Source organism: Aspergillus vadensis (genome assembly GCF_003184925.1).
Source record: "Aspergillus vadensis CBS 113365 unplaced genomic scaffold BO88scaffold_24, whole genome shotgun sequence".
Taxonomy (NCBI): domain Eukaryota; kingdom Fungi; phylum Ascomycota; class Eurotiomycetes; order Eurotiales; family Aspergillaceae; genus Aspergillus; species Aspergillus vadensis.
Window position 1 is genome coordinate 555,583 of NW_020292062.1, and position 25,039 is coordinate 580,621.

The 25,039-nt window shown below is 50.4% G+C and overlaps 9 protein-coding genes and 1 non-coding gene across 10 annotated transcripts; 2 read left to right on the plus strand and 8 right to left on the minus strand.

Moving 5' to 3' along the window:
• Positions 1-249: 249 nt before the first annotated feature.
• Positions 250-1,670, minus strand: BO88DRAFT_394963 (proteasome inhibitor PI31 family protein). The gene is made up of 2 exons (XM_025705174.1): positions 1,406-1,670; positions 250-1,340 (listed from the first exon to the last, which is right to left on the minus strand). Exons 1-2 carry the CDS (start codon positions 1,590-1,592, stop codon positions 445-447), a joined length of 1,083 nt encoding a protein of 360 aa, XP_025559542.1. The 5' UTR covers positions 1,593-1,670; the 3' UTR covers positions 250-444.
• Positions 1,671-2,640: 970 nt separating this feature from the next.
• BO88DRAFT_428577 (acyl-CoA dehydrogenase family protein) lies at positions 2,641-4,338 on the minus strand (the record flags this gene model as incomplete). Its single annotated transcript, XM_025709089.1, has 4 exons — positions 2,641-2,977; positions 3,028-3,396; positions 3,451-3,676; positions 3,735-4,338. The coding sequence occupies 4 exons, from the start codon at positions 4,336-4,338 to the stop codon at positions 2,641-2,643; spliced, it is 1,536 nt and encodes a 511-aa protein (XP_025559543.1).
• Positions 4,339-4,981: 643 nt separating this feature from the next.
• Positions 4,982-7,375, minus strand: rglB (polysaccharide lyase family 4 protein; the record flags this gene model as incomplete). Its single annotated transcript, XM_025705175.1, has 4 exons — positions 4,982-6,420; positions 6,474-6,488; positions 6,553-6,644; positions 6,712-7,375. 4 exons carry the CDS (start codon positions 7,373-7,375, stop codon positions 5,200-5,202), a joined length of 1,992 nt encoding a protein of 663 aa, XP_025559544.1. The 3' UTR covers positions 4,982-5,199.
• A 996-nt stretch (positions 7,376-8,371) lies between these two features.
• Positions 8,372-10,516, plus strand: BO88DRAFT_372077 (MFS multidrug transporter). The gene is made up of 3 exons (XM_025704223.1): positions 8,372-9,096; positions 9,195-10,214; positions 10,264-10,516. Exons 1-3 carry the CDS (start codon positions 8,779-8,781, stop codon positions 10,426-10,428), a joined length of 1,503 nt encoding a protein of 500 aa, XP_025559545.1. The 5' UTR covers positions 8,372-8,778; the 3' UTR covers positions 10,429-10,516.
• Positions 10,517-10,718: 202 nt separating this feature from the next.
• BO88DRAFT_348130 (transcription factor domain-containing protein) lies at positions 10,719-13,405 on the minus strand (the record flags this gene model as incomplete). Its single annotated transcript, XM_025703403.1, has 7 exons — positions 10,719-11,056; positions 11,139-11,332; positions 11,433-11,846; positions 11,900-12,831; positions 12,922-13,033; positions 13,118-13,202; positions 13,276-13,405. The coding sequence occupies 7 exons, from the start codon at positions 13,403-13,405 to the stop codon at positions 10,719-10,721; spliced, it is 2,205 nt and encodes a 734-aa protein (XP_025559546.1).
• A 521-nt stretch (positions 13,406-13,926) lies between these two features.
• Positions 13,927-14,012, minus strand: BO88DRAFT_t225. The gene has a single exon. It is a non-coding gene; the product is annotated as a tRNA-Val (tRNA).
• Positions 14,013-14,415: 403 nt separating this feature from the next.
• On the minus strand, positions 14,416-14,907 carry BO88DRAFT_456984 (uncharacterized protein; the record flags this gene model as incomplete). The annotated part of the gene is made up of 3 exons (XM_025710960.1): positions 14,416-14,466; positions 14,528-14,574; positions 14,637-14,907. 3 exons carry the CDS (start codon positions 14,905-14,907, stop codon positions 14,416-14,418), a joined length of 369 nt encoding a protein of 122 aa, XP_025559547.1.
• Positions 14,908-17,099: 2,192 nt separating this feature from the next.
• BO88DRAFT_490557 (uncharacterized protein) lies at positions 17,100-17,915 on the plus strand (the record flags this gene model as incomplete). The annotated part of the gene is made up of 1 exon (XM_025712788.1): positions 17,100-17,915. The coding sequence occupies one exon, from the start codon at positions 17,100-17,102 to the stop codon at positions 17,913-17,915; it is 816 nt and encodes a 271-aa protein (XP_025559548.1).
• A 120-nt stretch (positions 17,916-18,035) lies between these two features.
• Positions 18,036-20,912, minus strand: BO88DRAFT_372086 (ferric reductase family protein). Its single transcript, XM_025704224.1, has 7 exons — positions 20,450-20,912; positions 20,358-20,398; positions 19,987-20,307; positions 19,707-19,936; positions 19,602-19,654; positions 19,431-19,552; positions 18,036-19,380 (listed from the first exon to the last, which is right to left on the minus strand). Exons 1-7 carry the CDS (start codon positions 20,879-20,881, stop codon positions 18,186-18,188), a joined length of 2,394 nt encoding a protein of 797 aa, XP_025559549.1. The 5' UTR covers positions 20,882-20,912; the 3' UTR covers positions 18,036-18,185.
• Positions 20,913-23,042: 2,130 nt separating this feature from the next.
• Positions 23,043-24,801, minus strand: BO88DRAFT_407498 (flavin-containing monooxygenase). Its single transcript, XM_025707450.1, has one exon. The coding sequence runs from the start codon at positions 24,781-24,783 to the stop codon at positions 23,122-23,124; it is 1,662 nt and encodes a 553-aa protein (XP_025559550.1). The 5' UTR covers positions 24,784-24,801; the 3' UTR covers positions 23,043-23,121.
• Between the last annotated feature and the right edge of the window lie 238 nt (positions 24,802-25,039).

A 25,039-nucleotide genomic window follows, 5' to 3' on the forward strand; every position in this document is an offset into this window, starting at 1 on the left:
AGAGAGGAAGGTACAACTAACTAGCAGTATGTTCTTGCTGGTCGTGCGAAACTCGCCCAAAACTGGGCTTCCCAAGTCCGTGCGCCACACCGCCCGCCTTCCCCTTCCAGCTGTGCATCAGCCACACTTACCCTGTTCTTTTTCTTTTTTCTTTCTTGCCCCAGAAATTATTACAGCTTTCTATGGTACCCGCCACAAAAAGCATTGGTGTGGAGGGGAACAGAAACAACAACATATACATTGAATTTTACTGATTACACGAGATCAAACATATCGATTGTTTCAATAACAAATTAACACTCATTTCAACATTCATACACATATAAAATCATATCATCACTCATTCTGTGTCATCACGTCGTGCACTAACTAGTTATGTACGGTGTAGTTTTCAAACAAACTTTGGTCTGCAAGAATTCCGCCCCCAAGCCTCAGCCGCCGCGATTAAATGATGTCACCACCAAATCCCCCGAACCCTCCGCCGAACCCGCGTCCCCCATACGGCCCCTGTCCTCGTCCAAACGGTGCCCCTTGTCCGGGTCCTACCGGATCATACCGCGAGCCTGGTGGTGCTTGAGGATCATACCCTTGTCCACGAGGTCCACCAAACAGAGGATCATCGAACGTGGGGTGCATGCCACCACCGCCGCCACCTCCCAGCCCAGGGCCTATACCTCCTCGCAAAGGATCATTCGGGCCTAGTCCCGCTGGGTACAAATCTCGGTCTCCAATGTTCATCGGGTTTCTTCCTCCCATACCTCCCGGGTATCCTCGAGGGGGTCTCTGGATCTCGAACTCATCCTCGAATCCTGGTGGAGGAAAATCCCCAGCTGGAACGGGGCGTCGGGGAGGCACCGCCAGGGGGTCGTCAAATGGGTACGGACGAGCGGGTTGGGGCATCGGATCGTCTCGTAGAGGATCATGGCGTGGAGGTCTCTCCAGAGTTCTTTCGCGCAACGTCTCCTGTGGCTGGTCGGACGAATCTTCGTAGCCTTCTTTATACAGTCCAGGCGCCAGCTTCTGGATGACGTTGATCTTGAATAATCCGATCAAGTCCTGAATTCGAGAGGGAGATATAAATGCTTCGCGAAGTGCTGCTGGGAGATCCTCGGCGGTAGGGGGCAAGGGAAGCGCGGACTCGGAGACGTAGTCTTTCACCGGAAGATCGAAGGATGTCGTTTTGTCATCACCCAAAGCCAAGGCGAAAATGACAGCGTTATTCCCGAGTCGGCTAATCTTGAGCAGATATTGCATCGACGACTGTGAGTGGGCGTAGCGGAAGGCAAAGGCCGTGTTGGCGTTCCATTCTGCGGGGAGTGAGGGGCTATCGGATTGGTTCTCTGAGAGGTTGACAATCATCAGTAAGGCGCATTTGATTATATTGCATTGTTCGCATTGCACGTACCTAGCGTATGGTCTTCCCCAAGTCCAACTAAGCGGAAGCCAACTGCTGTCATGGACGCATGGCCGACTAGAGCGATCGCCTCGTATGGCGTCTTAAGGCTAGACGGCGCGGCCCCATCTGCGCGAAGAGCTGTTGCGGCGATCGCCAACACACTGTCCGAGCTTAAGGAAGCAGTGCTTTCAGCCATCTTAATGGATGACAATAATGTTTTCCGAAAGGAGAAGGTGTGAGATGTGAGTGTGAAGATGTCTGTATTTAAGAGGGGACTTGAGGGCGCTTACGACTTCATTGCAGCCTGCGGAGAACCTCGTAATCTATGATTAGTCAGGATCGCGCCTTCCCAGGTAGATAACACCATCTACCATACTAGTCAGTTTTCTCATTTCACATATTAAGTAATTAGTGATAATACATCTAGAATAAAACTCCTGGCTGTTGACCTACTGAACGTTTTTGGTAAGTCACTGAATGTCATCATCATGATTGGGCCAGAGTTGTTTAGTGATTTAGTTGTTAAGTAGTACTACATACTATATATTCCACGGCACGTGAAGATCACTAGTAGCTGTCAATTGATTCGATCAACTACTACTACTCACAACTATGAAGTTCATGGTTGGGGGGCAAAATAGCTAAGCATCCGACAGGTGCTCATTACTTCTTTAGAGAGTTACTTATAAACTTTGCAGGTTACAGACACTGCTTGCACGAAAACTGGTGATGAAGGGGATTAGCACCCAAATAGGTTAGCCGACGAGGCTGCCTGGAGTGACACAGGAGAGTGATAATGACCATCACCAAAGCAGTGATCCCAGTCGCTTCTCTCTTTGAGATTCCCATGCTTGATCTAGAGTATTGCTGATGTGAGAGCCGCGACAAAGCTACTGCCTGAGCTAGCTTTCTTCTCTAGAGACTTACAGCTTCAACTTTATCACAAAATCCAAAAAAAATCTCCGAGCATGTCTGAAGTCCGAAAACCTTACTTCCTGCAGGAACCTGTGCCATAAGACGACTGCTATTGGTGGCAGCATCTATCGATTTCTCGAACCCGTTTCAGAAGTACGAACGCTTCGCTAAATGCTTATAATGGACAGACGATGACAACGCGACCTCGAGGATCAGACAGTTTCAATGGCCTCTTGTACAGTCAAACCTTATGCATAAGGCAGATGGCAAAATCCGATGACTATAAAATATACCCTGTCCCGCAGGGTCTTCGATTGAGAGTGCAATATCTACAACATCGCCTTGGGGAACTTCTTCATCGCCTGACGAACTCCCAGATCGGCCAGAATCTCCTCCGTGCCACCCAAGATGGCATCAAACTTGTATGTCCGGTGGAACATCTCAATGACCTTACCCATGCCAGTCTGGGTCAAACCCCGTCCACCAAAGATGTTGGTCGCAAGGTCGGCAATCTCCTGTGCGGAGCGGGTGGCATGAGACTTGAGCAGACCGATGGGACCACCCAGATTAGCCGACTGCTGCGCATAGGTCATGTTGCACATCTGGTATGCAATAGATTCCAGCCAGGCCTGGTTCGATTCGCAAAGTGAGATCATTCGGGCAAGTCTGAGATATGTTAGCCTGTTGGCGACCCATCAACAACGTCGGAAACTTACTTTTGCCGCATAACAGGCTGCTCAATCAGCTTCTTGCCAAAGACGATGCGTTGGTTACACCACTTCATGCACTCCTCCACAACTGTCATGCACATGCGGATCACGCTGCAACACATCATGAAGCGCTCGTGGTTGAAGTTGCTCATAATCACAATGAAACCCTTGTCCTCCTCACCCAGAAGATTCTCTACAGGGACCTTGACGTTCTCGAACTGCACAAACGCCGTGGCAGCTGCTGTCGAGTAGGAGGTCTTGATCTGCTTAGTCTCGACCCCTTCGTCGCGGGGAATCAGGAGCACCGAGAAACCCTTTTCGGTCCGGCAGCCAGTGACAAAGTAGTCGCAGAACATGCCATTGGTGATCCATTTCCTGGAATGAAAGTAAGTTGTTGTACCTCTGACCGAAGGACCGAGCTATACGTACTTGGTCCCGTTCACGATGAAGTGCTTGCCGTCCGGAGTTTTCTTCGCGGTCGTGCGAAGACCAGCGACATCACTACCTGCGAATGCCTCTGTAACCGCCAGACACATCTTCTTCTTTCCGGACAGAACTTCGTCTGTGATCTTCTGCCGAAGAGGCTCATTACGAAGCCACTGCTGGACGGCAGTCAAACTAATACACATGCCTGCCATGTTACCGTCCTGAAAGCCTGCTAACAGTCAGTACAATGTCCCACCGGCCGAGGCCAACATGAGGAGCCAACTAACCTCGAGCATTAGATCTCACCAACTCCTGAGAGAGCACCATGTCATGCAAGTAATCGAACTCCTTTCCATCGATGACACCACCCAGAAGCTTCCGCCCGTGCAAATGCTTCCCTGGACCCAGGCGCATTGCTAGAACTCCTGCCTCCGCCATGCGATCGATCAACTCTTGACTGATATAAGTGCCATCCTTCTCCTTCTCCTGTGCCTCGGGGGTAATGTAGCGATCCGTGAACTCCCGGAGAGCTTTCTGAAGGCGGCGATGGCTGTCATTGAAGTAGGGGCTCTTAAATTGCGGACGCAGCCACAGAGGCTCGGCGTAAGGCACCTGGCTCAGGCTGCCGGGCTCGGGGGTGACGATCTCCGGGGTTTCGCCGGCTACCGTTCCAATGCAAAGATCCTTATATTTCTCGAGGACTTCCTGTCGATGAAGATTATAGAAATCAACCGTGGCATCCGTGCCGGCGACTTGGTTCAAAACAACACTGCCACCGGGGTGTGCATCGATAAAATCGGTCAAATCGTACACGCGGTGATCGATAATGCACCAAACAGAGTCCTCCGTGTTGTGCTGCGCAACCTCGGCGCGGGTGAAGGTCTTCGACATGGTCGCGTTGTTGCTATGTCACAGCTTCAAGTACCACAAAGAAAACGATACTCTTAACCTTGCAGAATCAAAACAAGAGCTGCAGAAGAAGAATGCGGGGAAGTAAATCCGTCCACGGTCTGGTTTTAAGTCATTGTTGCCAATCAATGCGAGTGGATTAGTATCCCTTACAACATGCCCCGACGTGCCGAGGCTTTTACCACATTAGGAAAAGGCCGATCATCTGAAAGTTCACCGAGACCACGGTTAGCTTCAGCTTTGGACCCTTCGCCTTTCCCATTATTGTTCGTACCTTACAGAAACTCGAACTTGTGTCCCCAATAAAGGAGTCAATATTGCAAGAACCCAGACGCAATCGCGCACTTCATGTAAAGCAGTGACAGCGAAGTGAATGACCTGTCGTATGTGCAGAACGGCGCGTAATGCTCACCATCAGGCAATCGGCCAATTTACCCGGAACTGCCTCGGTTATGCTGACCTTGGAACGGACCATCACTGGCTCAGATTGGTGGCGTGGCGTATGATCTCAATTATGAGAATTGACACAGCTGAGTGGCTCGAGCTTCTTCGGAGCCAATGACAGATAGGATGATAGGAATCTGGCCGCGATCGACTGCGGGGACAGGTGTCTACACATTTATTATGGTTACCGGCCGTTGTCTACAACATGCACCGCCTGATAAGCATTGAGATGCTAGCAATCTACTAGAGAGTCATCACTCCATATTCACTGACTTTTCCGCTTGTGGAATTGTTCTTTTCAGATTATTGCACTAAAAGCAGCGCCCATCACGGTCTCTTTTCTACCTGCAGGATTTCTATAAAGTTCGACAACAGTCTGAACACACTCTTCTTCCTCCTCTACGAAACCTCCAACCTCAGCGCATCATATTGCACATACACTGTCGCCGGCAAAATCGCCGTCTCGGTATCCGTCGCATTGTACGGGAGATGCAAGGTCAAAACATTATTGCCGACTTTCAGCCAATCCGTCGGAAACTCCATGCGCGAGCGAACCTGATAGCAACTCACAGCTGACCGGACAATGCAGCTACTCGACTGATTGAACCCAATCAGAAGGGTCAGAGGCTCCGCCTGGTCGTTGATGTAACTCTCCAACGCGAGATTAGCATATGGTTCCGACGCATTGTACACGTCTGTGTTGCCGGATGCTGCCTTCGCTCCCGCTAATTGAATGGTCAACGTGGCCTTGGACCGCTCTGCGAGATCTTTCTCACTCAGAGGGAAGTTGATCGTCCAGTCGTGCGTGGTATCGTATTCGACACGCGGATCGTTCGGTGTCGGCCCGAATACTGACCAGTGGACTGTATTCAGGTCGGTTGCGGGATCGCTGGTGCCAATGGTGTAGTTGATTCCGTCCGGGAAGTCTGATTGCCAGTCGTATGCACCCCAGTAGATCAGGTACTCTGGAGGGTGAAGCGGGTGCGTAGGGTCCTTCGCAACGCCATGTCGAAACTCCCCGGAAGACTTGTCTGGCGTGCCTAGTCGCCAGATCTCGGTGCCTGCGGACTCTGCCTTCCAGGTTTCTTGAATAGTGGTTTTCTTGCCGGCCTTCACTTGCACGCCGTCGCGTACGAAGTCACCGAAGATGCCGTCGGCGTATACAGTGAGTCGGTAGGGTCCCTCTTTGACGTGGTCCACGTTGAAATGTCCAGAGTCGTCGATCTCCGCCCAGTACTGGTATGAGGATGAATTCACTGAGTTGTCCTGGAAATACTGGCCGTCCACGGTCAGGACCGCAATAGGTCTAGTGGCACCTTTGGGAAGCTCGATCTTCCCTTGAACGCTACCGCGTTGACTGGAGGGGGCGTATCCGACGACGTGTTTGGCGATGGAGTCGTAGAAGTCTATGTTCCAGCTCGGATCTGCTAGGGATTCTGCATCAGATTTCAGCTCCTTTAGAGACGCAGTGGAGCCCTTTCCGCCGTTGAAGTGATAGTACTGAGGCCCGAAGGTGCGATCGAAGCCGTAGGTGATGTTGGGAGTGCCTTCGCCGTGGTGGTTGGACACGAGGTAGTTGTAGACGATGCCGTCGACGGTGAGATCCGAGTGCAGGGGGCCCTATGCAGGTTGTCAGTACATTCCTTCCCCCGCTAGAGAACGCAAGCACATACACCGTAGTAAGTATCCTAAACAAAACACAAGTTGCCTCATTAGCCACGACTCCGACAAAACTTCCAGGATACGAAATACCTTAGTATTCATAACCAACCAAGCCCCAAATGTACTCCCATTCGAGGTACTCCCATCAGCATACATGCCATGGACCGAATTATCCCTCCACGCTAGCAAATTACCACAAGTCAGCCGTATCCCCCATAGAACCACATACATAAAAACGGTATAACATACCATTCGAAAACGTATACTTAGTAAAATAATCCGCAAATTGGACATAATACGCATCACTAGGAGTATTATTAAACGTCCAGGTAGCATCCTGCACGACCACCTCTTCCTCGACAGCCTTGGTACTGGGCAACGGCGCAGTCTGCACCTCACTGGACGTCAAATGGGTCCAAAGCTCCGTATTGGGACGGAACAGGGTGCGAAACTCCTGCAAGTTGCGCAAGAATGGAGTCGTCTCGTTGTAATACGCTAATCGGCTGAATGTGTGTAGGCCTGTTTCGCCATCGCGCAGAAACCAGTATTGTTGGAAGTGTTGCCCCGTGGGAGGGTAGGTCTCGTCCATGAGGACTCCGGCATAGTGGGTTCCGGATTTGTCGACGCCCGTGAGGAGTTGGAGCGTTGGGGAGGTCGAGCCTGGGGTGTAGAAGCCGGAGGGAATGCAGTAGCAGTCGAGGTAGGGGCCGACGCCGGTGTCGCCGGATTGGGGTCCCAGGAGGTCTTGGTTGTCGAGGTAGAGGTCGGTGATTCGGCCTTGGGATTTGGAGAAGTTGGCGGTGAGGCGGTTGTTGGTTAGGGTTATGGTGGTGTTGGTTTGCGTGGTGTGGAGGGTGGCGGTGGTGACGGTGAGGAGGAGGGAGGTTGGGATGAGGGGGTGGAGGAGGCGCATTGTGGTGGTGGTGGTGCTGCTGTTTGGAGGAGATGGCTGTACACCCTTGTATGCGATGTCGGATTGGAGGGTTCTGTGGAGAATAGATTGTATGCCATCTTATAGCTTTTGTGGTGGTGAGAGTGCTGAGGTGCGGATTGCATTACCCCGAATGAGGAGATTGACAACATGTTGTTGTGCAGGGCCAAGAGTTATGTGTGATGCATGACAGGAGGAAATAGTGACATGAGGGTGTTTAAGTGCCTGTCAATGGCTGCAGATGCTCTCGCTTAGAATCCGGGGTAGATCGCGGGGATTTAGCAGCCAAGCGAGACGGAGAAATTGTTGCCAGTCATTCAACGGAGAAATAGCTCGGGCAGTATTGGCCCGATGATTTTTGTAGCTTTGATCCCCTCATCGACTGACTCTGTGGGGAAGCTATCATGAGCTACTACTAGGTGCCCTGGTATGAAAGCTCTAGTCTACTGTGAGTAGCACTATATCAGTAATGTTTCTGCCATGCATCCACATCTAGCCTGGATAGCTAGCCAGGTTTGGCACCAAAGACATGTCCTTGCGCAAAGCACACTCCCCAAGGCAATCCCTACAACAAAAGTCAATGGCGATGGTAAGTGCCGTGTTCATTGCCCGATTGTCCATCAAAGTGTCATCACTCGCGTCTGTCGTCATTGAAAGTTCTCCTTGAACCCCTGGTCTCAACAAAGAACTAGCCACAAGTCCATACAGTACAAGATCCATCTAGCCAAGACGACAGCCGAAGTTGAGAGCCATTTCCGTGAATCTAGCCGACAGAACTTCCGACACGGAAAGTTAGATTTGGAAACACTGAAATGCGGGGATCCATCGGTACCCCGGATCAAGACCCCCCTGAACCCCGGTACATACTAGCAACTAGCTTCCCCCAGACTCGCGACAACATCAGGGTCTTATAAAGTTGGGCGAAGATCAACGGACCCGCATCCGACGCCTATCACTGAACATTCCGTCGGATGCCATCCCGGTCAACGTTGGCTTGGGTCTGCAGTGTATAACCTCGGGTAGCAGGTTGTTGGCCACTACTGAGCTCAGAATTCGGAATCAATTCCTCTCATCAGTGGTTTATTGGTGATGATCCCCATGATATACCTCCTTGGCATCCAGCTGCCCAATGACCGTGCGCTCTGTTGATATGGCGTTCAGCTTGGCTCAGCTCCCGTCCCGCGGTCATGGCCTGCAAGGGGACCGGGACGCTCACCGCGGTGCAAAGTCGCCTGGTATATAAAGTCGGCTGAAGACTAGTATCTTTGCATAGAGCTGTTGGTAGTGCTAGTCCTCACCAACACCGCTCACCTCTGGCCTTAATCTCTTTTACCACCCATACCTCGACGCCTCGATCTGCGCCCAGCATACTCTTCTCTGCAGCAATGACAGAAGAAGTATCCATGGGCACCGACATGGCCCGCTCTGACACACTGAAGAAGAACGGCCATGAGGAGGTTCATCTTGAGAATGTATCCCCAACGCCACCTGACCAGCAGCCCAACAGGGACCTTTGGACAGATACTTCTCCCGCCAACCCTCAGAATTGGCCTGTCTGGAAGAAAAATGCCCATATCTTGATGGTGGCGTTTCATTCGATGGCTGCAACCTTCATGGCGGCCGGCATTATACCGGCCTACGACATTATGGCTGAAAGGTACAACATAACGGTGCCACAAGCCAGTTACCTCACCTCTGTTCAGGTATGTGATAACTTCACTCCTTACTCCCTCGAGAGAGTCAATTCCTTCCCCTCTTTATGTTGAAAGGATCGCCCGACTCACATCGATCATCCAAACAGATCTTGCTCTTAGGCATTTGTCCCCTTTTCTGGCAACCCATTACCTCTACCTACGGACGATACCATGTTTTACTGTTTTCGGTTCTTGGGAGTATGGTTTGCAATATCGGCGGAGCTCGTTGTACTACCTACGGAACACAAATGGCCACTCGAGTGCTCACCGCAGTCCTCATTTCTCCTCCTATTGGGATTGGCAGCGGTGTGATCACGGAGCTGTGTGAGCCAGAGAAGCGAGCGCAGAAGCTTGGATGGTGGACACTTATGTTGACCCTGGGAACTCCAGGTGGGCCATTTATCATGGGCTTTGTCACAAAGCGTATTGGGTTTGAGTGGATCTATTGGATATTCGCCATGATGAACTTCGGGCAGTTCATCGCTTACCTGCTCTTGGGTGAGGAAACGCTTTACATTCCGACCGACGGGGATACATCTGATGCAGCTGTGGCGAGGCCTCGCTTCGTTCAGAAGTTTATTCCTCGGCAGATCAACCCTCGTCCACTTAAGCTTCGCGAATTCATCGAGCCACTTCTTTTTACGAGGCTGCCTAGGGTGCTTATTCCTGCATGCGCTCATGCCATAGTGTTTTGCTATGGAAACATTGCTCTGATTGTTGAAATGCCAATCGCTTTCGGTGAGAAGTTTGACTTCGATTCGCAGCAGATTGGTCTGCAGTTCATCGCTATCATTATCGGCTGTGTCCTCGGCGAGCAGCTGAGTGGCCCTATGTCAGACCGATTTCTGCAAGTCATGCATAAAAGAAGAGGATATCACCGCCCCGCAGATCGGCTATGGCTCTCATACATTGGATTTGCCACCGTCATTGCTGGCCTTCTCGTATGGGGCCTTCAGCTACAGAAGGCTACCAGCTGGAACGTGACCCCATGTGTCGGTGCAGCGATTGCCAGTTTTGGAAACCAAATTATAACGACAATCCTGATTTCGTTCGCCATCGACAGCTATAAGGAAGCATCGACCAGTATCGGCGTTTGCATCAATGTCTTTCGACATGTGTATGGTTTTGTAAGTCAAAGAGCACCAAGTGTTAGTAGTTCTTTGCTAATGGTTTCAGATCGGCCCATTCTATTTCCCTGACATGTTCGAGTCGCTGGGTCTGGGCGGTGCAGCTGGTGTCATGTGTGCTATCATCGGAGTCTGCGCACTTCCCTCAATCATCGCCCTACATTTCGTGGCTACACGCGCAGACCAGAAGATGCAAGATAATGTTACGGACTGATATAGTCATGGCATGAAAGAATCTATACTATAGAATTAGCGATTTACAATTTGAGACAGCAAAATTGAACAGCTCTGTCGTGGATGACTTACGGCCCTGAATACGTCGTAAAGTTATCCAAGAAAGGACATTACGTTCTCCCACAGCTGCCTTGCTTAGACCGATGCCATGCTGTAATTAGCTGGTTTGCTCGAAACATGTTGTAAATCCACTCTCGTGTAGCAGACCGAGAAACGAAGTTTGTTCTGCAATTTGCGCATGTAGAAAGGAATTCACCATCGGAAGCCTGCTCAGAAGAGATTGCTGGGAACACTGTTCAACCATGACATATCTTGAAAGTCTGGGAAGTCAAGGCTATCCAACAGTATTGAATTGATACCCTCCCCTAAAGAGAGATCGCCGAGACCATTAGACGCAGGGTTCGTGGGGAAAGCGCTCGTTTGGTGGTCATGGAGTGGAGGCCCTTCGGATACTACCCGTTCGTAGAGAATCTCGAGAGCTGCAACACATCGCCGGGCGGACGTGCTGTGGCTATGATATCTTTGCAGTACCTCCAACGCGTTTTCCCACGATTGCGTGATTGCAGCTTCAGTCACCTCTTCTAAAATAGCAGGACAGAGACGACCGGCTATGAGAACGGTGGCAGCGGTGTAAACGTCTGTACATCATAAGCTTCGCTGAAAGCTATCCAGCAGGGCTGGACCACTCACACAGTATGTTGTACCACCAAGCAGGAAGAGGGCCTGAACTTCCATCGGCGGGCATATTACTGTGTATTAGCCCGATAACTTCTTGCGCAACCTTGACGCAAATGGTCGAGCATTGTAATGCAACTCGCTGAGGAAAAGAATCTTGCAGGGAAATCATCGGATCCGCAATCCCAATCTCACGTGAAGTACAGTATCTGGACAGGATGGGTCTGAAGAGAAGCATCCTTACGTGAAGGAATCTTGTAAGAGGATTAATTTGACAATTCACCATTTAACACATACCAGGCAACATACCTTGCACGCAATACAACACTTTGGTGGTAGAAAACCGTATATCTGCCCCCTAGATGAGATTCACCTCGCAAGTGTGATGGTAGGCTTCGGGACCACTTCGTAAGTGCCCGGTCGAGTTCGAATATCGTCCGCTCTCCCTGATTTGCTTCTTTATTGAAATAAAAGTCATAAATGTTTTCCGGGCTTTCATCTGTTGTCGGACTGTACAGACTCAACAGGATATCGTTCAGGATTTCATAAAGTTCAAGAGACTTTGCATAGAATGCCATGACTGATGGTCGGTCCGCTGGCTGTGTCACCTCGGATCCAGACACTGCAGGGATATACTCCTCATCCACCGTAGCTGGTAGCGGAACCGACCCGCACGACGCCTTAGAGATCATGGCAGGGCGTCCAAATGTCATGGATATAACTCTACAAGATGTCAGAACTCGAACAGACTAACTAATGATACTGAGGGTACGCACCGATCCATCAGGACACATCCGTGCCAAATCTTGCGAGCCAGCTGTTGCTCCTGGGGATTATGTAGACGAGCGATCGTCTGGGGGAGGTGCAAGCCAAGCCCTTGGGCGTTGCGGATAGCCAGCCCGGTGACAATCCAGCACTGATGGGCGGAGTCGGTGCTTTGCAAATACTGAGCCATTAGAAGAAGACATTGAATCAGAGCAGCGGAGCCTGTGTTCCAGAGGTTGAATTGAAGAAGATCCTTTGCACGAGTAAAGAATGCATCTGCAGAAGCCTCTCGCTCCTCTGGTGGGATAAAGTCAGCCAGTTGACAGGCCAGTGCAAAAATGACATTGACGGTACACATAAGCATGTTTTCATCAGATTGAAGAGGCTCCCCAGTCCAAATCATCTCATATTCTCTTCTCAACTGAAGGCTGTCAACGAGTGGATATAGTGGGAAAACAAACTCCCAGTAAACTTCCATGAGGCTATCTGCCGTCTTTCGTGGAGGCAGGACATAATTGGGGACTGTGGATAACCGTGGCTTCTTCGTGGACATTAAACTGGGAGGCGGACCGACCCCAAGAATCGAATCGGAAGTGTGGCGGTTCGGCGAGGATACCTTTTTATCTATGGCAGTTTTGATTTGACGGATAAAGCTGGCGGCACTAGAGCTGCCAAAAAAGCCCTGTGTGGGACGTTCATCCTCCACAGCACCCATCATGGCATTGACACTGTCCGTTGGGTCTTTCAATCGAAGCGACTGATCCAGCGAGGCTGGTGATTGATAGGTAGTGTGCCTGGTGACAAGATGGGGATTTACTTTGGGTGTACATTGTGAGGTGCTTCGCGCCGGAGAAAGATGGTCTGCATTCGTAGTCGCTGTAGAGACAATGCTCCTAGGTCGATTATGACGAGTGGGCACTCCCATAGAGGGCGAGGCATGATGCTGCAAAGTGTGAGTGTGACCTGAACATACAACTTTCACAGGCGGTATATTCTGCAATGCTGAAAGGCAACGGAGCAAGGAGTAGCTTACCTGCAACTGGTCCGAGCCATCATAAGAATGCACAGGCCCTCCTTCTCCACTGTCATAGAAGGAATGAGGACTCTCTAGATGCTTGATCCGGCTTTCCAGACTTTCGATGTAACTGCCATCATGGGATGACCGTTAGTGCGAGTGGACAAATCGGGAAGGAGCCCGTTAGTGCCTGAGGCAGTCAGAAGGCACTCACTTGCGAACTGCTCGCTTTTTCTCCAATTCCCCAGTGTAAACACATTGGCTTCCCTGGTCCACTCGTTTTGCGCACGGCCCACAGACTTGACAGTTCACTGAGATTAGCGACATAATCTGGGTCTTCCGGAAGATGCACACCAGTGAGGCAATACGCACCGGGTTGTCTCCCGTCACAGCGGACCTTCCGAGCACGGCATTCGTCGCAAGCGATTGCGACTTTGCGGCGTTTATTGGGGCGACCAGAGCTGTCGGAAGGACGAACATGAGAATCTCGCACACTAGACATGGTGGGGAGGGATCTGGGGTGTCATGCGATCCTGGACAGAAGACCCCGGAGATACAGCAAGTAGTTGGGGCAATGCAGAAGGAAGAAAATCCGGGGTCGCGGGGAACGGGATCTCTTCCGGTGGAAGGCCGGATGACTAAATTGACATGAGCCAGCCAAGGACTACTGAACTCGTATTGAGGGAGGAAAACTTAATTCCTGCTGTTCTGGATTTCAACATGTCGAGGTTCAGGCAATGTGCGCATCATATTCGTCGTACTTGCGTAAGTTGATTGCAGTGGACTGATTATAGGCGAGGTTTGTTGGCCCGGAACGACACCCGAAGAGTTCCAGCGAGGACTACAATGACGGGATGGCATGTTGGTTCATTGCATTGCCTATGCAATGTAAGGTACTACATGGGAAGACTACTCAAGAGCTCCATAATGCCAGCCTGACAAGCAAATGAAAGACCTATTAATATAAAAGTCTATCAAAGAAGCATGAGAGCAAAAAGTTATGTGAGTAAAAAACAAAATCAATGACCGATCCCGGGATCGAACCGGGGACCTTCTGTGCGCTTCAATAATGTAAGACAGACGCCCTAAAACCACTAGGCCAATCGGTCTGATGATAAAGATCTCATACTCCGTAAGGACATGTCCTGCTCATGTCTCTGCGCAACTTTCCCAGTACTATGAAGCCATAAGCCCGGCCTAGCAATCCAATACAGACGAACAAACCACATCAGCAAAACAAGGTATATCGACTCCTGAGTTTTGATCAATTCATGCTTCTATAAACTAAACGGACTCCCCAGTGACCGAAGAAGATTCTGTACACCACAACTGACTAAGAAAGAGCCAATGAAGAAGAGTAACTAACTCCAAAACACTCAAATATTATGACGCAAATGTCAACAAAACATCTTTTGACCCCAATACTATCATCCGACTGTACATTATTCAGCATTAGCTGAGAGAGGCAATGTTGATATAATGGCCCCGGAATCTTCGCGCAGCGAAGAGTGATTACATCAGGCGCCCAATGGCAATGCATGGGAGGCTGATGAGGTTATTGCTCTGTGTCAAGGTGATTGTCAGTATCTTTCATCTGACCTGGTTAGGAATCCATGTCACTCACACCTTCAGAGCAGCATGCAACGCTCCGAGATCCTTCTTCGTTGCCGCCTATTATTAGACAAATTGATCAGCTTCCATACTTAGCAAACACCTGAAGACGATCAACTTACAAGGGCCACAGTTGTTTCCGCCCTGCAGTTCGCCGGGTACACCCTCGCCCAATCCGGCCCGGAAGCGACTCTCATCTTGGCGGGACAGCCCATGCTCGGGACTGAAACCCTGGCAGCACTTTACATTGTTCGTTCCACAGGTATTCTGAGCATGAGAGCTGCTGAGACCTGATTCTGAGCGGTCGTTGTGGCTGATCCACTGGTAGCTTCGAGGGACAGCACCGGCCATAGCGGTGGCCGCGACGAGGGTGACAACTGCGAAGAACTTCATGATGATTACTGTTGGATAGACAGAAAGAAGAGTTATAGATTGTTTGAGTGATGTGTGAGAGAGACAAGAGAAAAGCTCGGATTGTGCTGTGAATGGGTTGGAGAGATGGCTGCGAGATGCCTTCTTATAGTTGTTGGACTGCACCTGGATGCCCATTAGTCCTTATGAATATTACGGGCATCTGAAATTTTCCGCGATGATGAAGCTTTCAATCGCTGATTAGGATTCAACAAACTCTTGTCTAGAAATCAGACCAACTCCTTGCATGAGGATAGTCTTGGTGGTGGCAGTGTGCAATCTACAGTGCTGAAGGCCTCTCGGCAGAGAGACCATAAAGGATTATCCAAGTGATATCCAGAATATGTGTAGTGAAGTCCTCGCCAACGTACTTACTCCTGCATGAATCGCTTATGCAACGTCTGCATACATTTCGGAATTAGTGAGCTGTGTTCGGGCAAATCCCCACAAAGATGCATGATATTCAGGGGGACATATCTGACATATCACTTGAGGCAAATGTCTTTCCGAACCTCACACAACTTGTGGGTGCATGGCTGCATGCAGCATCGGTAGTAAGTCAAAGACAATTGAGTTCATGACATCTCATGTGTGACCCACCGAATGAATCTGATATCACAGAAAATCGCCAAGAAGTTTCAAAATATATGTTCGAGTCAGATATTAGGTGGCACTCGGATAAATAATAAAATATTCTTGCTATTTTCCGGTAAATCTGCGATCAAAAGCATGCTCGTCGGGTTGATACATAGTGTTCATGTCAGTTCATTCAATCGAATATACTTACTTATCTCCAGCCCCTGCACGGTAGCACCACGGAGCCAGACAAGACAGGACAAAGCTTCTCTGAAGTGATGGATAATCAAGAATAGTCTTCGATTATGGGTCCACAAGTCAGTCCCAAGATAGTCCGCAACATGGAGAATCATGTCTGTCTCGACAGCAAGCACTGACCACCTGGGGAACATCTTTTCCTCAACAACACAGAAGTAATTCCGAGATCGACTGACTAGCACTTTGGGTGCATGAAAAAAGTCAGCAGACTACAAACATCATCTCCACTTTGCCGCCTAGGGGTACTATACGGAGTATACCCTTAGCAGTGTAAAGGAGCTATACGCAGCTGACAGTCACTGATTACGGCGGCACTCCATATTTGAGTAGGCATCTGTGTAATCAATTGCCTGGTGTGCTAGCTGTAATGATAGCCGTGCCTATTGATACGCTGTCTAGGGTTGCGTAGTACTCTGGGGAGCTAGACGCTCACATCTCAATGAACCAGTTCGAGTCGTTCTACGACGGTGAAGTCTGTCAGCTGGGGTCGAAGACTAGAACAGCAGAAATGGTATTTGGAATATATCGTTGCATAGCCAACGGAAATATATGTATGAGCTAGTGCTGGCGATATACACTGTACAAGACATGGATGTTTAGTTCCTGAATACAGGTTACAATTGGAGACAAAGATGTAATTATGTCATATTTTAAGATACTCTGAGTGACTTATATAACCCTAATTCTCATACTGCTATCTCATACAGACTTTCTCAATCTCTGCAAGTACTATAGGTAATAGAACAAGCGACTAAGTACACTCCGAATTCCACCTCCAAGTCATAACCCATCATGGCATCGAATCAAAAGTATCCGCAAGTACCACGGCCATGAGGGGATATATTGACATACTTTGAATATATCAAATACATTGTCGGGCAGTTTGAGTGTTGAGAGTTTAATGAGCACGATTCCACTCTCTAAGTGCACTTATACACCTTCAATTATGTTGATGGACCAAGAAGGCTTCACATGCACCGCCAAACCCTACCTAGAATATCACAAACAAAACATAGAACACACAAATCGCAGAAGCGTTGTACTGTTCCATTACAGCAAACGCGATACCTCTTTAAATCCAAGCGTACTACTCCCCAAGTTGATGGTTACACCCACGGTCATCGATCCCTCTGCTGGAGGATAATGATCCCAGCACATCTTCTTCAGTTCCGTCTGGCGACGGAGACTTTCTGATCCTTCGCCGCAGATATAAACCCACCACCTCGACTGACCTTGACAAAATCCGAATAACTCTGTTACCTCTCAACCATTTATTTTTCTCGCTCTTTCTCTCCATTAAGTCTCCATCAAGTTAAACCTTGATTCCTCAGGTGTACATCATGTCCAAACCAACCATCGCCTTCCTCGGCGCCACAGGCGGCTGTATCAACGCCTGCCTCGCCCACACCCTACAGAATGGCTACGACGCCGTCGCACTAGCCCGCACGCCATCCAAGCTTTTAGCCCTCCTCCGCACCCAAAACATAAACCAAGAGACTCTGGACACCCGCCTCCGTATAATCACCGGCGATGCGACCGACCCAGAATCCGTGAAGAACACACTTCTCCTACATCCATCTTCTTCTACTCCAACCCTAGTCTCCCAAATTATCTCCGGCATTGGCGCCACAGGGCACCTCCGCGACTGGAGCTTCGAATTCGACCAGCCGCATATCTGCGAAGAGGCGACACGGGCGCTCCTCACAGCCCTGCAGAATATCTACAGCACATATCCGGAGTTTTTACTCTATTCGAACCTGACAAATCGGCCACTCCTCACCATTCTCTCTGGTATGGGCGTCGATCCGAGCCAGAAGCAAATGGATGTGCCGTTCTTGTTGCGCTGGGTGTATCATGGGTTGCTGCATGTGCCACATGCGGATAAGTGGGCCATGGAGGAGATGTTGGCCGAGAGGGAGACGAGGGAGTTGTTTCGGGGAGTGGTGATCGTCAGGCCGGGGAGCTTGTTGACCGGAACTCATATGCTGGGGTCTGGGTATGGGGTTGAGAAGATTCGTGTGGGCACGGAGAGGGAGAAGCCGTCTGCGGGATGGACGATTCCAAGGGCAGATGTTGGCGAGTGGGTGTTTCGGGAGGTGGTGGTTGGGGGTGGAGAGAGGTGGGTTGATGAGAAGGTGACGTTGACGTGTTGGTAGGGATGCTGTCTGTTTGTTTGAGAGTTGGTCGTGTTGTCGTTCGAATGTGGGTTTGGGTTATTCTTCAGTCATGGGTTATAGCAAGTACTTGCCTAGATCTAGAGAGTCAAATAGATATGCCATACATTGACAGTTAAGCTATCAATTGGTATTTATTCTATGAACGCCATGTTGTAAATATATAAGCCCATAACTATGTACATTTTCACCCCACTGCAATGAAAAATATCAACAATGTCATAACCTCGTAACCTCATCCTGAACACTAACCTACCAACTGAACGACTCTTCCACATAGCGTATACGCCTATACCCCCGTCTCATCGCCAAATGCACCGCCGCACGCGCTTCATCCGCCAACGCGGAAGGCCCACATACCAGTACCACAGCAGATGATTCACTGAGTTGGGCTTCGTGCGCGTGATCGAGGACGAGCGATTCCAGATTCGGCCGACCGGGAAGAAAATTTATGTTCCCAGTGTCTCCCTTCCAAAGATGGTCGCGGCTACTTCGTCTATCTGTATCTGTATCACTTTTGTCGTCGTCGCCGGACCTGGCGGGAGCGGGAGTTGAGGACGAAGTGCAATAGAACTCCGCCCGGAAATCATCCCTCGCTAACGCAGGCGCTAATTCTCTGCCCGCGACTTGCTGCGCAAATGCCGCTTGGCGGGTTACCCAAACTAGACGCATATCCTTCGTCTGCGTCATGTTGCTGTCTTTTCTAGCCAATGAAGGAAGCTGCTCTGACTCGGTAGATGACCGCACGATATGATCCTGGATATACGGGACCGCGGCTGCTATGCCAGTTCCTCCCGCTATGAGTAGGACAGATTCGTAGCTCCACAGTGGAAAGTGGTTGCCGTACGGCCCTTCGAGGAGGATGGTTGTGGTGGTGGTTAAATCGGGGGAGTTGACGCATTGCTGGCGAAGGGAGCGGGTCCAGCCGTCGTACGGACGGATCCAGAAGATGAATTTGGGGATTTGCTGCTGGACATGGCGGTTGTGACTGTGCTTTTGTGGGTGCTTCAGTTGTGTTTCGTCGGGGGTTGTTGTGCCTGGTGAGGATGGGTCGGAGAGGAGGGGCACTTGAGTGATGTCTATGTCTACTTCGTTGTCTTTTGTTGAGACGGATTGGTGTTCATGAGTGTCGTAAGACCATGCGCCGAGGGTGAATGGGTGGCTTTCCCAACCGGTTAGTCGGAAGGGCTGATAGAGATAGTAGAAGTCTCCCGGAGAGGGGCGGATGTGAGCTGATCCCGGGGTCACTTCTAGACGAATGACGTCGGATGATGGGTCGTAGGTTGCTGTGCTGCGCGTGTGCTGGACGCCTTTTCCGGCGTTGGCTCGCACATGGATGTTGCAGTAGATGAGGCGGATTAGGCGCAGGGATCGGTCGACGATCCAGATGGCTACTGCTGGCCAAAGGTAGTTCCAGTAGTCGTGACCTTCGAAGATAATTGTGTGGCTAGGACGGTGGTTAGTGGATGTGATGAGGTTAGGTGAGGAGGCACTGACTAGAAGCAACCGAATAGAAGAGCAATGGAGAAGAGGATGTGTAGCAGTAAAAATGTCTCGTATAACCGGTGGCGAAACCATTGCACGGCAAAGGGAAGAATAGCGACCATCACGACGGTTGCCTGTGATGTGTTAGTGTCGAAATAAGCAGTTGTTTGGCTGAAGCCTTACCAGTGTTCCCCAGATCAGATACGGCTTGTGAAGCTTCCTGATTACGTTCCCTTCTGTAACATTGTCAGTAATATGCCTGGGGCTATATCAGTGCGAGGAGCATACTTTGGTACATGATAGCAAGGTAGATGAGGGTATGCGCCACAGCCTGGACAGTAGCAATCCACGCAACATGTCGATGAAACAGATTAAACGTCCCAAAGCTCCATCCTGTCGCCCAAATGAAAATATTGTTGCGTCCGGCAAAGAGCCACACCAGCGGGAGATTGGCGAAAGACAAGACACCGGTTCGGTCAGCGGCATAGCGCATGATTTGATCTGGTATGGAAGGCCAACTGAATACCATCAGTTATGCTGCATCGTGCACAAAATTTGGGGAACATACTATAGATTTCCCTCAACTGGCCGGTACTCCAACGTGCAGACGACAACGCTCAATACCCAGAACAACAAAACGGTCACTGCTTCAAGGCGTGTAGGAAACGTCCACCAAAGCAGCTTCCGCCGTGGCGATGACAATGGGGCCGGTACCACTAGATGAGTTTGCAACCAGTGATATGTCCCATCTAGCGGTATCCATAGCCATCTCATGCGGGATCGCGCCCACTGCCCTGCCCGAATGTCTAGCGCGTGGAAGATGTGTCGCATGAGGCGATGGGAGATGCCAACCGCGAGGACGAGGACCCAGAATGCATATCCTAATAAGCTATTTCGGTCAGTTTCACTGTTGCGCATGACTGAGCATTGCTGTCTTACCCAAATGCATTATGCGACCAAACCTCGAATTGCCAAGTATCCTGCGCAGATGATGGTTAGAAGAGTGATTGCAATTATCGCTAAGAACATACAATCGTGTCAAAAGTCCGACGATAGAATGTCGGAGAGATGAGAACTGCAGTCGGGATGCGCTGAGACTTTGGAATCTGCCCATATTCAACGACAGGCATGCGACTGAGCGCATCGTGGGTGAGATTCTCGGCCACCTGCTCCCGAGGCATCAATTCGACCTTGCCATATTCCAAACAGTAGCCTTGCAACTGAGCGAATCCCGCGGCTTGCTCCTCCTCCGTACAGTAAACATCCGCCGAGGCATACGTGGAAGTCACTTTCAGCCGGTTCTGACAGCGCGCCTCCCAGGCTCCTTGGGCCGGGTCGCCGGAAAAAGAGAGATAACCCAGGGCGGTGTACACCGCCGTCACGCATCCCTCGTCGGTTGGCGGCCGGCCGGCGCAGGCCAGCCCCAAGTATACTAGGAGGAAAAGCCAGCTGGTGGACAGCATGGCATCGAGGATCCAGATGGAGTGAGTGATGGTTGAAGAGGGGAAAGACAAGCAGAGTCACGAAGCTCGGAGATGGCTGAGTGCGAGTGGGGCGTGACCGAGTCGCCCGCACCCTCCGACCGAGTCCGGCCGGGGGCGAAGTCTGAGACCCACCTGGTCCTGAGAAATGGAATGTATGGTACAGGTGCAAAGCCCGGGGCCTTGACTAGCGAAGCATAGTCTCAATGTTCAATTGTAATAACGAATATCTACACGGAAACTCGAAATGAACTCGGAGGAATACTCCCAAACGGGACAGTCGGACATACATGAACACAGTTCAAGCCAGGGACCTCGTGATCATCGGGATGGGGCCTATCTAATCTGATCGCGCCATCTGATAGCGCCCGAGCTGTGATTCGCTACATTACATCCAGGCAGCATCCCTTCTGCCTCAGGCTGGAACACGCGATTCAGCGGAAATAATTGGGAGTCTGTTCAGATCCAACGGCAAAGGTTGAATGACTGTTCCCACTACATCATAAAATTAGGATCTAACGGAGAATGGAAAACGTTGATTATATTTGTATATGATTATAACGACATTATCAAGCGTATCTTAGGCTTTGTCAAAAATGTAGCGCAAAACGAAGGGTAGGTTACGTCGGCTACCAATGTAGATGAGAAGCAAATACTAGCATTAAAGCGCAGCGTGAATTATGTAGCGCGCGACGCCGCAAGTGCGTATATGGAAAGCAAGCAACACACAAAATAAACGAGCCACTACCAAGGCAACGTCACCCGAAAAAATTCATGACCCTCTTTAGTCTGCCTCGGCGCTCTCTGAATGACCTCAGTACCGGCAGTGTCTTCAGCAGGATGCTGTCTTTCGCATCATCATTCTCGGATGTGCTGACCAGATGCTCGGCTCTTTCAATTGTGCGGGGCGTCGATCGCTGTAGCGCGGCCTCCATCCGTAAATAAGTCCAGCAGGGGTCTTTAAGGTCGAAAGTATCTGATTGTCGCCCCAGGATCATAACACAGCCTCTGTCAATGAAGGCTTTCGCTAGTGTGACCCCCAGCTCGGCTTCGCGCGGGTGACAATGATCCAGCGGGATTTTCCTTGGTGTTATCCTCGATATGCCTGAGATGGAGAAAGTGAGAGAGGCCGGATAAAGCCTATATGTGAGTTCCTGTTTTGACCAGCAGGGGTTTTTGCTGGCCTACCTTAACATTGATAGTAGGCTTATCCCTTGAAAGATCGAACTTTGCTCTTATAATAAGTCTCTGAGGTCCGATAGTATATGATGCAATGAGACCTATAGAATATATTCAGCAGTGTTTGGTAGTATTTCTCGTCTACCAGACGCTCAAAGGGTAACTTGGCCCACGCCACCTCACCAGGACGGGTAAAAACTGGGGGTGACAACTGCTTGTGATCACCAACGAAGAGCACCAGGGCATCCGCCTTGAGTTGGCCAACGGCGCTGAAGATTCCCGGGTCAGGGAAAAAACTAGCCTCGTCTGGGGTCTGTTAGCGGCGCAAGCTCCCATGCTGGCCCTTGTCGCTCATCCCGCTCAGTATTGGACAGACTGGAGTCAACCGGTAAGAAAAGAAGAGGCATATATGTCTTATCCAGGCTTCGCTTTGCGATAGTCTCTGCCCTAGGGTATTCAACCTCTGGATACAGTGGTTCTGGTGGAGGTGCATTCGCTTAACAAAACCCACCTCTCAAATGTCAATTGAACGCCAAGGAACTTGATATAAGGAGGCGCTTTCTGTTATGGCGATACATCTACCAAAGGCCAAGGCTGCATAGCTGGGACTTGGTCATCTGGTATGTTGTTCTAGACCGCGGACCAAGGTGAATCTTCAAAGCATTATGGAAATCTCTTTAGCCATACCTCTGTATTTCATTTGAGTAGCGACGATATATTTGAATTGATATGCTTGGCAGAGGTTTGACAATAATCGAAGTGTCTCTATATGTCCTGCCTTAGAGGGTATAGAAGATTGTGGAATATGGAAAGAAGCAGAAATCCGTAAGATGATGGCCCTTTATAGAAAGCCATAACGGTGAAGATGATGACCGTTGATGAATAACAGATAGTGACCCAGAAAGTTCAATACTAAATTTGGAATGGTCAGATTCACGAAATGACACTACAAGTCTCAAGGAGATCCGGAAGCTGCAATTACTATCCAACACGACGATCATCATAAACCATTTGACTGGCCATCTTCATTCACACTGAATTCCCTATTGCATCACAACCTTAAATCCCTCAAAACCCGGCAACGCCCTTCTTATCTCCCCCTTGTACATCGGAATCCCGCCTGTATAATTCAACTGCTCAAACGGCTTCCCCGGAAACGTACCCCCCATATACGTCGACCGCGTCGTAGGCAGTAACGTCAAATTCGACAGCTCCTCAATCCGATGCTTCCAGCTATGCATAGCCGACAAAGTCGGCTCCACTGATTTAATACCCTTCCGCTCCATCGTACGAATCGCATCAACAATCCATCTCCCTTGGAGCTCGATTGTGGTCGGTCCATTAGACAACGCCGTCGTTGCCTGCGGTCCATATGTAAAGAACAGGTTCGGGTACCCGTGAATAGTGAGTCCCAGATACGTATGTACTGTCGCTGCCCATTCATCTTTCAGATACGTGCCCTTCGTACTGCGCAGACCCAAATTGGTGAGTCCACCCGTGGAGACATCGAACCCGGTCGCGACACAGATCACGTCGAACTCGTGCTCCGTGCCATCAGCCATACGGATACCCTTTTCGGTGAACGAATCAATGGGGTTGTTGCGCACGTCAACGATCTCCACATTCGGACGATTAAATTGGTCATAGTAGTCCAGTTCCAGGCTCGGTCGCTTGACACCCCACGGGTGTGGTGGCTCTAACGGGGCTAACAGGTCGCGTTTGACCGGGTCGTCAATACGAGCGCGCACTTTGCGTGCCCAAAAGTCATAGATCACCCTGCTGGCTTTGGCATCGAAGAGATAGTCACCGTAGGAGCCGACCCAGTATCGGAATCCGCCTTTCTCCCAGAGATGCTCGAGGAATGCTTCGCGCTCTTTCTCGTTCTCGTCGAAGACTCCTCGTTCGATGAAGTCGTAGGTGAACCCACCGAACGATGTTTCCCTTAGTCGGAATAACTCCGGGTATAATGGTTTGAGGCGCTCTTGCTCTTCGACGGTGAGAGGTCGCTTGCGCATCGGGATGGCTAGGTTGGGTGTGCGCTGGAACACCTTGAGGGAGCTGGCAACGGGGCCCAAGGCTTGAGTCAGTTGGACACCGGACGCGCCGGTGCCTATTACGGCGCATCGCTTGCCTTGGAAGTCAACTCCATCCTCAGGCCAGGAGGCAGAGTGGTGGGTGTCTCCACGGAAGGAGTCCATGCCTGGCCATTCAGGGACGTGTCGCTTGGCGGCAAATCCGGTCGCGACAATGAAGTATTTGGCGGATGCGTGACGACCATCGTCCGTGGTGATATTCCATCGTCCAGCTGTGGGATTGAATTCTGCCGATATTACGACCGTATTGAAAAAGCAATCCTTTTTGATTTCGAGAACGGTCTCCACGTGCTCGAAATACCGGCGTATCTCGTCGTAGGCCGGATAGTTGGTGGACCAGGTCCAGTTGACCCATGTTTCCGGGATAGAAAATTGATATTCGGGCACTTCGGAGTCCACGCGAGCCCCGGGATAGCGATTCCACTGCCATGTGCCTCCGAGATCTGGGGCAGCGTCGAAGATGACAGTCTTGAGTCCCAGCTTTCTCAATTCATGTAGACAGTAGATGCCGCTGAACCCGGCTCCTACAATGAGGACATCCAACGACAGACTGTTGCCATTAGGGATTTCGGGGCCTATAGCGGTTGAGTCCTGGTGGGCGTCAGAAGGCATTGTTGCGATGCATAATAGAGATATCTCCTCATGGCCTTGGAGAAAGAGGGGAAATGGATTTATAAATAGGGTCAGCAGGGCAACCATGAACCTCCGGGCTACAACCCCGCAGCTGTCGGGGAGAAGAATCTCGACCATTCGTATTTATGCCGGCATGCTGACCCTGGCTAGTCGCTGCACTTTCTACTGGTGATAACCCCGCTCCGGGATGCGCGCTACGTTACACTTACGGCAGGGGGGCTTTGTGGCGGTTATC